Below are 10,117 nucleotides of genomic sequence, written 5' to 3'. Positions count from 1 at the left end.
GTACATATGCCCCCAAACTGAAAGGGACTTAAAGAGATATTTGCACACCTATGTTCACAGCATTATTCATAGTAGCCAAAGGATGGAAGCCACTCAAGTGTCCATTGACAGATGAATAAACAAAATGTGTTCCATCCATAAAGTGGAATATTATTCAGCCCTAAAAAGGAAATTTTGACATATGTGACAATGTGGATGAACCTTGAGGACACTATGCTAGGTGAAATAAGCCTGTCTCAAAAGAACAAATACTGTGTGATTCTACTTACATGAGGTCCCTAGACTTGTCAAATCCAAAAGACAGAAAAGGGAATAGTGAGTACCATGGGCTGGGGGAGTCAGGGAGTCAGTATTCAATAGGGACAGAGTGTCACTTTGGGAAGATTTAGGTTCTGGAGCTGGTTGGTGGTGGTGGTGGTTGCACAACAGTGTGAATGTACTTCATGCCACAGAACTATATGCTTAAAACTGGTTAAGATAGTGGGGCAGCACCTGGCTGGCTCAGTCAGTAGAACATGGACCCTTCACATCAGGGTTGTAAGTTTGAGCCCCATCTTGGGTGTAGATTACTTAAAAAAAAATTTTTTTTTTAATGGTTAAGACAGGACACCTGGGTGGCTCAGCGGTTAAGCATCTGCCTTTGGCTCAGGGCGTGATCCTTGGGTCCCAGGATGGAGTGTCACCTTGGGCTCCCTGCACGGAGCCTGCTTCTCCCTCTGCCTATGTCTCTGCCTCTCTCTCTCTCTCTCTGTCATGAATAAATAAATAAAATCTTTTTAAAAAATGGTTAAGACAGTAAATTTTGTTACATGTATTTTACCACAGTAAAAACAAACCCTGCAGAGGTTTCCCAGTTCACTTAAACTAGAATCCTGAATTCTATCCATAAGGCTCTCCCGCCTCCCAGCTCCTTGCAGCTTCGAGGCTGGGACTCCCTCCAGTACCCCTCTCCAAGGAGTGCTGTGGTCTCGCCCGTCGTCTCACACACCCACGCGCACACACTGAGACCGGGTCACACAAGCCAGTACACACGCTCTCCACACACACGCCCCGGCCCTGTCTCTCACACATAGTCCCGTCGCGCGCGCGCACACACACACACACACACACACTCGCCCATGGCCCGTCGCGCGCACACACGTTCATACACACTGGCGCCGCGGCCTCGTCTCCCTCACACACACACGCCCTCCGCCAGCTCAGGTGCCCCCGTTGTGCCCTGGAAGGCGGCTCCACACGCGCAGCGCCACGCCAACCGGAGACGCCGCGCGTAACGTCGCCGCTCGAAGGCAGGACTGACCTGCCCCAGGGACTTCAGCACGGAATCTGGGAAAAGGCCTCAGAACCGTCGCACCGTACGCCTCTTCCACTTTGTTCCCGGAAGCTGTCCACCCCTGGCCAGGAAGTTCCCCTCCAGCCCCCGCCCCGCTGGCCCTGGGGGCGGGACTTCCGTCCCCGCGCGGACGGCCGGCCGGAAGCGGACCCCTGAGGAATCGTGTCCCTCGGGGCGCGCCGTCCAGCCGTGAGTTCCTGCGCGGGGTCGGCGCGGGACGGGCGGGCATGGCGTTCCGACAGGCGCTGCAGCTAGCGGCCTGCGGCCTGGCCGGGGGCTCGGCAGCTGTGCTCTTCTCCGCCGTGGCGGTGGGGAAGCCCCGCGCGGGCGGGGACGCGGAGCCGCGCGTGGTCGAGGCGCCGGCGTGGGCGGGGACCGCGCGTCCCGGGCCGGGCGTCTGGGACCCCAACTGGGACAGGTGCGGGGCCGCGGTGGCGTCGGGCGCGGGGCCGGTGGGCGGCAGGGCCTTGGGTCCGTGGGGGTCGGCTCCGCAGAGGGCAGGCGGGGCGGGCCCGCGGGTGGACGTCTCTCCCGGATGTGGCCGCGCGGCTGGCCGTGATGGCGGACGCCCTGGACGACAGCGGTGCCGGGGACAGCGCGCGGCCCAGACTCGGGCTGTCAGCCGGGAGCCCTCGGATTGGACGATGCCTAAGGGCGGAGAGCAGGGTGGGTGTGGGGCCCTCAGTGCTGGCCTGGGCCTCGAAGGAGCCTCTCTGCTGGAAGACGGGCGAGGACACGTGGGACAGGAACGTGCGCCTCCGGGTCTTGTCATGCGTGGCCACACGCGTGCTTATGGGGCACCTGAGAAGTGGCGCCTCTGATCAGGAAACACTTTTTAGTGTTGTTTGATGTTAACGAATTCGAGTTTAAAAACCAAACAGTGCAGGTTTTTTATGCTGTTTCTGTGTCGCAATGATAGTATTGTTGATACGTTGGATTCAATAAAGTGGATTTTTGTAATTTCACCTGTCCCTTTCTTTTTAAATGTAGGCTCTTTGGAAATTTAAAAGTACGTCTGTTGCTGGTGGTGTGCTTCTTATCGGACGGCTCTGCTCTGGAGTCTGGGAGTGGTCATTGTGGGATGGTTCACCCAATCCCAACTCCTTACTACTTTACTCTGAACGAGGGGCACAGAACTAGTATTTACTGTCAGCCTCGTTTTATCAGGAACTGCATAGGTATTCTTTGTTTTAAACCTTTAATTTAAAAAAACGTTCGAATAGTTTTAGATTTACAGAAAAATCGGAAAGCTACTAAGAGTTATGCTCCACCCCTGATTTTGTCTACTGCTAAGGCTACTGTCCTTGTAATACTGGTATGGTGTATTGGCCACAATCAGTGAACTAATATCTGTTTGTTATTATTGACTGACATTCATACTTCGAGATTTCCTCAGTTTTCAGCTATTGTCTGTTGTCTCTTCCAGGATCCCACCTGACAATTAGTCGTGTTTCCTCAGGCTTCTCTTGGGTGTGACAGTTTCTCAGACTGTCCTTGTTTTGATTACTTTGACAGTTTTGAATATTGATAATCAGGAATTTTAAAGACTGCCCCTCTGTTGGGATTTGTCTGTTTTTCTCATGATTCAGTCAAGGGTCATATTCTCTTTTTCAAATTTCATACAGTCTTCTGAATTTCTTTTTAAGGAAACAGATTCATTGTGAGAATAAAGTATGTATTTGAAGCAGCACTGGATTCTAGCTCTGTTGGTGGAAGCTGACACACTGTATTTGCTCACCAAGTCCGGGTTTATGAAGGAGGAGGGTGTGCTGGAAAGTTCTAGAGCCTCATCTGATGAAATGTCCAGCCTCTTCCTGGAGAATTTCATCCAGTCTAGGCTTCCTATGTGTGTGCCTGTAGTCCCCATGTGTCATCCCTGGCTCAGCCCTGGACTCCTGTGTGGCATCTCAGCCTCTTTGTATTAGGGCACCCTAGGCTCACCCAGCAGGACCCCTGAGCTGCCACTGCTCTCCTCCGAACTTACCCTGCCACCATTTTGTCCCAGCTGGGGATGCTCTTTTCCTAGCCCATACCACAGACCTTTAGCTTTTTCAAATTTCCGTTCTGGAAGCCACCAGACATCCCTGTCTTCCAACAACCAAATCTTAGGTTGTTTCTCGGCATCTTCACTGGTGCTGCCCCCCATCCTCACCCCCCACCACCTCTTCAGCTCCTCAACCTTCCAGGAGTGCCATCCAATAGACTTTTCATAATAATAGGAATGTTCTCTTCCTCGCTATCCAATGTGATCACCACTATCCTATGGGTTACTGACCATTTCAAATGTTCTTAGTGTGACTGGGGAAATGGAGTAATATCTTTATTATTTTGAATTTAAGTAGCCACACAGCCAGTATCTAGCATTGGACAGCACAGTTGCAGGCTCTGCTTCAACATGGCCACACTAGCTTTGTGGGCACTCCCCAGCTACCCCTTCCTGGTACCTGGTTTCGTTTTCTACACATCTCTTATCACTTGGCTGTTTTTATCAGTCTCTTTTCACTAGAACACAAGCTGCATGAGAGCTTCATTTGTCCACTTCATTCACTGATCACCCCAAACAGGCCTGGCACTCCGCTCTGGGTAAATGCGATGTGCTCTAAGAGGATGGGCTCTTAGGGGCCACAGCAGAGGGCAGAGGGTATTGTTTGTCCCTGCGCTTTCCCAAGACGGAAATACCGTCTAGTCAAAAAAACTCAATTCTGATTTGTGAGCAGAGATCACAAGGACACGCCTCTCATATTTCAACATTAGGCGAGAACCACTATCCTTGGTCAACCTGCGGAAGAGGAACCTAGACTCTGGAGAAGAAGAACTGGCGTCCAGGCTGGACCACTGCAAAGCAAAGGCCACACGACACATCTTCCTCATCAGGCACTCCCAGTACCACATGGATGCCTCCCTGGAAAAGGACCGCACTCTAACACCCCTGGGTATGTGCTGGGACTCAAGCCCCAACTGACACTTGTCCTAGTGACGCTGGGCCCCTTTGGACCTGTGTCAGGGGCTTGGCCCAGATTCAAGAATTGTCATTAACAGTGATCAGCAACCTAACTGATACAAGACAGGCATTGAAAACATCCTCAACTTTAGGGGCGCCTGGGTGGCTCAGCAGTTGAGCAGCACCTTTGGCCCAAGGCATGACCATGTGTCCGGGGATCGAGTCCCGCATCAGGCTCCCTGTGGGGAGCCTGCTTCTCCCTCTGCCTGTGTCTCTGCTTCTCTGTGTCTCTCATGAATAAATAAATAAAATCCTTGAAAAAAAAAATTCCTCAACTTTAAAAAATGTATGGTGGATCTCACAGGTGATCAGACCCAAAGCACAGCAGAGGTGTTCTATACTCCCTGATGCTCTGTAAGTGGCATAGCCCATGCACCCTGTTCTGCTTGACTTAACCTGTTGCTGAAGATCCTTCTATTCAGCACTTGCAGATCTGTTTAAAGTTTGCTTCATAATGGTAAACAGACAGGATTGAGTGATAGCTCTAACCATCTCCCTGGCAGGAGTGCTACTTATTGCAGTTTCTTGCCATCGTGAGCAGCACTGCGGGGCATGCCCTTCCACCGTGGTCTTTGTGCCCATGTGCAAGCATATCTGTAGAAGAAATTCCTAGGAGAGGAAGTACAGGGTGGTCTGAGATAAGGTTTACATTTTTAAAGATGTCTTTGTTGGATAGGATATTAGCCATCTGTGCACATTCAGTGCTACATGCACTTGAAACTGACCTTCTGAGAGCATTTTCATCTAGATTCTAAAATATATATATATATATATATTTTTTTTTTTTTTTAATTTTATTTGAGAGATTGAGCAAGACAGAGCACAAGCGGGAGGAGGGGAAGAGGGAGAGGGAGAAGCAGACTCCCTGCTACGCAGGGAGCTTGACTTGGGACTCAATCTCAGGACTCCAAAATCATGAGTCCAAGGGAGACACTTATCCCACTGAACCACCCAGGCATCCCTAAAATATATATTTGAGAAAAAAGATTTGTATTTGTACACAGACTGTACTTAGTAATGCTGAGGCCATTTGGTCTTTACGTGTTGACATCTGTGATAATGCACAACTGGTCGATCCATGGCACGTTGCAACTCCATGTTTGGACAAAATTAAAAGTGGCATAAAGGACACAAAGATAGGAACAGGATCCCAGATCTCAGGGATCCTCAACCTTGGTCATTAACATTCCTTCTGTATGGAGCTAAAGGTAACTGCATTATCTCATTGTTTCCACCTGTCAAATGCTTGGCCCCTAGTTAGGGCCAAACCCCAGGAGGGTCTGCCCGTCTTGTTCCCCAGCCGTAAGGGCACTTGGTAAAGGACTGGAGTATTTCTGAAGTAAACAAAAGAGGAACTCCAGCAACCTATAATTCTCTGGTGTTTTTCACCTTCAAGGTCGTGAACAGGCTGAACTAACTGGGCTCCGACTTGCAAGCTTGGGGTTGAAGTTTAATAAAATTGTCCATTCGTCTATGACCCGAGCCATAGAAACCAGTGACATCATCAGCAAGCACCTGCCAGGTGAGTGCCCCGCATCTCCAGGGCGCACTGGGTGGCTAGTCCTGAAGGGGCAGCACCTAGCTGCGGCTTCTCTTACAGGTGTCTGCAAGGTCAGCACAGACCTGCTGAGGGAAGGCGCCCCCATTGAGCCCGACCCGCCTGTGTCCCACTGGAAGCCAGAGGCTGTGGTAAAAGCCCCACTCCCCCCGAGCCCCCCCGACCTGCAGCCTGCATGCCCTGCGGCCTGCATGCCGTGGCCATCCTTAAGATTCCTTGCTCTGCCCCCAGCAGTATTATGAAGATGGAGCCCGGATTGAGGCCGCCTTCCGGAACTACATCCATCGGGCAGATGTCAAGCAGCAGGAAGACAGTTACGAGATCTTCATCTGCCATGCCAATGTCATCCGCTACATCGTGTGCCGGTGAGGGGTGACATAGGTTCCCTGGCCCACCATCCTTCCTGCCAGCCTGTGCCAGTGCCTCTTCCCTGGAGACCTTAGCCTTCTGGGAGAATGTCAGTTTGGAGTTTTTCCATGATCGTGTATTTATGGCGGGAATAGCACAAATGTGATCCACTTGTCCAGGGTAGGTCGGGGTGCCCGAGAAGTCAGTGGCACATTCTGGGTGATGCTAACACGGTCACTTGGTTCAGGCACTGTGCGCTGGACTTCACACCGTACAGTCGGTTTTTCCCCCTCAGTGATTTGTAAGCGTCTTGGGAGACAGTGCAAATCTTCTGTCCCTCTGATTTATACCGACTGACTTTAGCCCATTGGGAGTTCCTGCCACAACAGATACAGTGGTGGTGCTCACCTAATGGTGGTTTTGCATTTCTGTCTGTCATTTGTTATTTGAAATCCTTCTGTAAGACCTCACTCTTACTCTCTGTTTATTTGTAGGATTATAGACTCATAGATCTGTATTTAGCACTGTGGATTAGAACCCATCACCATGTTCGTCCCTTCACTGCTCTGGCTGCCCCAGCACTGGCTGCCCCAGCATTGGCTGTTGGGCCCCCAGGAGGCTTCTGTGTCCTCTGGACCTGCCTCACTTCCTGGCACTAACGGAGGTTCCAGAGCCCTCATGAGTGATGCCTGCCCTGAGTAGCAGCCATGTACCAAAGGCCCTTGGAGGTAGTTAGGCCAGCTGGGTGCTTATGTATTTAACCAAAGTTCACTTAGTGAAAAATTTGAAGTAACTGGAATCCCAGACACCCCCTGGACCCATTAGAAAGTGTGCATTGGGCATTTTAACAGCTGAGGGATCTCCTCTTGTGATGAGTCTGACAGGGCAGGACAGGACACAGCCCACCGGCTGGCCCACAGGACTATCCAAATGTAGGCCCAGGGTCCTTGCTCACCATGCTTGATCCTTGGACCTTTCACCAGGGCTGGCAGGAACGGGGTCATTTCCCCTCCAATGTCCCATGCACGGCCTCTGGTGAGAAGCCCAGGGCATCCGAGGCAGGGGGCACACTGATGCCAGGAGTCAGGCTTCTCAGCTTGGTCACAGGGCTCCAGGCCAGGTGGAGTGTTGCTGGGGAAGAGGGGTGAGCCTCAGACAGGCCTCCACACACTCTGAAGTGCTCAGCACTTCATGTCTCCAGAGGGCATAGTCTCAGAGCTCCTGTGCTCAGCACATGCTGTTCCCCGGCACCACCCTCATTGCTGCTCTGGATGTCTCTGCACCGTGGAAACGCCATAATCTAACACCCTGTGACAGGCTGACCCCAGCAGCCACTAGAAGTGACCCCAATGCTGAAAACTAATCAGAATTGGGGACTTGGAGTAGAGGTGACCTGTGTGCCATAAAGGGCTAGAAGGAACCAGAGCATCCCTGTCACAATACATGAGGTTATTTTGGAGTTTGTGAGGGACACAAGGAGAAGACTTTAAAAAGCACCATGGTGGCTGCAGAGTGAGCCAAGGGGATGCCCCTTACCATTTAGGGCACAAAGGATGTCTGATGACTTGGGGAAGCCATGATGATACTGGGCTTTTCAGCAAATACTGCACCTAAAAAGTGTTCCTGAGGACAAGGAAAGGCTCTGGGCTTGTGGATTATACCACCCTGTTCCTGGGCAAGAGTGGAATAGGAATGGGTCCATTGCACAGTCCGGCTGCCCCTGCCCCCTTTTGGTTACACTGGAAAAAGAAGTCAATGGAAGCCATGTATTTCTGACTCACATGCACATCTGGAGTTGGGTTAATCCCCTGACCCAAAGAGGGGCTGGGCTGTCCCCATCCCCCTTGATTTGATGGGAGATCATCAGCCCAGTAGCTCTGTCCTCTGAGAGACCCCTTGCTGAAAAACAGGAGGGACAGACTTGGCTATATGGGTCCCAGCCCCAAGAAAATCTCTGAGGGGGATCCCTGGGTGGCGCAGCGGTTTAGCGCCTGCCTTTGGCCCAGGGTGCGATCCTGGAGACCCGGGATCGAGTCCCACGTCGGGCTCCTGGTGCATGGAGCCTGCTTCTCCCTCTGCCTATGTCTCTGCCTCTCTCTCTCTCTCTCTCTCTCTCTCTGCGACTATCATAAATAAATAAAAGTTTAAAAAAATATTAAAAAAAAAAAAAGAAAAAGAAAATCTCTGAGACCCTAACTGGGGTGGGGGCTATTGCATTGCCCAGACCCCAGCCTGTTTTGGTGGCTGAGCCCTCTGTTCTAGCATGTTCTTTCTCTTTCCAGGGCACTGCAGTTCCCTCCTGAAGGCTGGCTCCGCCTGTCTCTCAACAATGGCAGCATAACCCACCTGGTGGTACGGCCAGATGGCCGAGTGGCGCTCAGGACCCTCGGGGACACAGGGTTCATGCCTCCAGACAAGATATCGCGCTCCTGAGAGCTGCTTGGAGGACCTGCTCTCCTCTAGCCCCTGTGGCTCCCATGGGTGTCACCCAGGACATGGTTCCTTCCCCATCTTCCCTCCACAGGCTGCATTGTGGTTACATTGCACTCTTCCTGGAGAGTGAGAAAGTACAAATATCTCAAGTATCTAAAATGTGGTATTTGGGTCCATACTTGGCAGCCCAGGATAGAAAAGGGAATTGTTCTGAGCAGAGCAGCCTGACTTCCCTCTTGGGGTTTCCTTCCCTGTCTACCAGGATGAGGCCTCACCGATGCCATGTGCAGGGACCACGGTCAGTCCACATGGGTGTCTTCAGTCACTCCCACAGCTGGCCACATGGGCCCTTCCCGGCTCCTTGGCACAGCCCGTCCCGGCACTCAACTCCGAGGAGGGCCGCCAGCACTTCCATTCAGAACTCATCCTACATTCTTTAAGAGCCTTTTACCACTTAAATATTTGTCAACTAAAGACTCTCATCTGGTTTCCTGCTTTGATAACCAGTTTCTCAGTCTGGAGTCCTGCCCGACACCATTGGGTCTGAACCCAGCCACATTTAGCAGGTGGGGGAGGTGGCTGGATGCTGATGGGACAGCAGGGCATCCTATTTCAATAAAATACTCAACAGCTCAGTCTTTGCCTCTGGCTGTTTATCCTTTATGCTTATGGATTAAACTATTTAGATGTGATGTGTCCATCCCAAATATTCTGTTAACTTAGGAGAAACTACAATTTCTATGAAGTGGTTATGAACATTTTTTGCAATCGGTACAACTGATTGGGACATTTAATCCATTTCTCTAACTTTGGAAATAACTGCAAAATAAAATTTTATTTTACCAACGTTTCAAAGTATTAATTGTGAGTGTTTTAAAGAAAATAAAAGCCCATGTACTGCAACAAACGGCAGCCCCAGATGCTGGAACAGTTGTAGCCACAGTAGCAGCAAGCTCTTTCCCAGTGTTTTTGTGTTCCCAGAGTTGACAGCTTCCTTGGGCATCTGCCCACTCACTAGGCCAAGGCCCAGACTCAGGATATGAGCTAGATAAATGGTTTTCCACAGGCATCAATTATACACCACTTTCTAGAAACAGTTTGGACAAAGTAAGCCAGGGGTTGTGCCAACTTCTTAAAGCATGGAATTAACAGGCAACACATCTCTGACTTCAGGTGTGAAGGAGGCCCAGGAAGGTAAGGGCCACCCAGGCCTCATGTCCCACCCTGAGCCTGACCCCTGGACCCTCGAACCCACACACCCGAAGGGGGAGGTGGCAGGTCCCCTTCCTTCTTCCCTTAAGGGGTTTATGCAGCTGCCTCACTGTTCTGCCTTCAAAAATATGCCTTGATGGCAGAATTTCACTTGACCTTTGAGGAGCAGGGCAGCATTTTGGAAGTGGAAAATGAGCCCACACGGGATATAGCCGAGGAGCAGGAGGTAGGT

The 10,117-nt window shown here is 51.1% G+C and overlaps 1 protein-coding gene across 5 annotated transcripts; it reads left to right on the top strand.

The window, feature by feature from the left end:
* The first annotated feature begins 1,538 nt into the window (after nucleotides 1-1,538).
* Nucleotides 1,539-9,528, top strand: PGAM5 (PGAM family member 5, mitochondrial serine/threonine protein phosphatase). Of its 5 annotated transcripts, none has more exons than XM_035706517.2 (7): nucleotides 1,539-1,751; nucleotides 2,324-2,511; nucleotides 4,051-4,266; nucleotides 5,731-5,856; nucleotides 5,935-6,023; nucleotides 6,127-6,257; nucleotides 8,523-9,528. In XM_035706517.2, exons 1-7 carry the CDS (start codon nucleotides 1,561-1,563, stop codon nucleotides 8,671-8,673), a joined length of 1,092 nt encoding a protein of 363 aa, XP_035562410.1. In that variant the 5' UTR covers nucleotides 1,539-1,560; the 3' UTR covers nucleotides 8,674-9,528. The 5 variants fall into 5 exon arrangements, with proteins under 5 accessions (XP_035562410.1, XP_035562409.1, XP_035562411.1 ...); XM_035706516.2 differs by having other exon boundaries at nucleotides 6,124-6,257; XM_035706518.2 differs by having other exon boundaries at nucleotides 6,104-6,257.
* The last annotated feature ends 589 nt before the right edge of the window (nucleotides 9,529-10,117 follow it).

This window comes from Canis lupus, chromosome 26 (assembly GCF_003254725.2).
Source record: "Canis lupus dingo isolate Sandy chromosome 26, ASM325472v2, whole genome shotgun sequence".
In the NCBI taxonomy this organism is placed as follows: Eukaryota; Metazoa; Chordata; class Mammalia; order Carnivora; family Canidae; genus Canis; species Canis lupus.
This window is presented reverse-complemented; position numbering and strand designations above follow the sequence as displayed.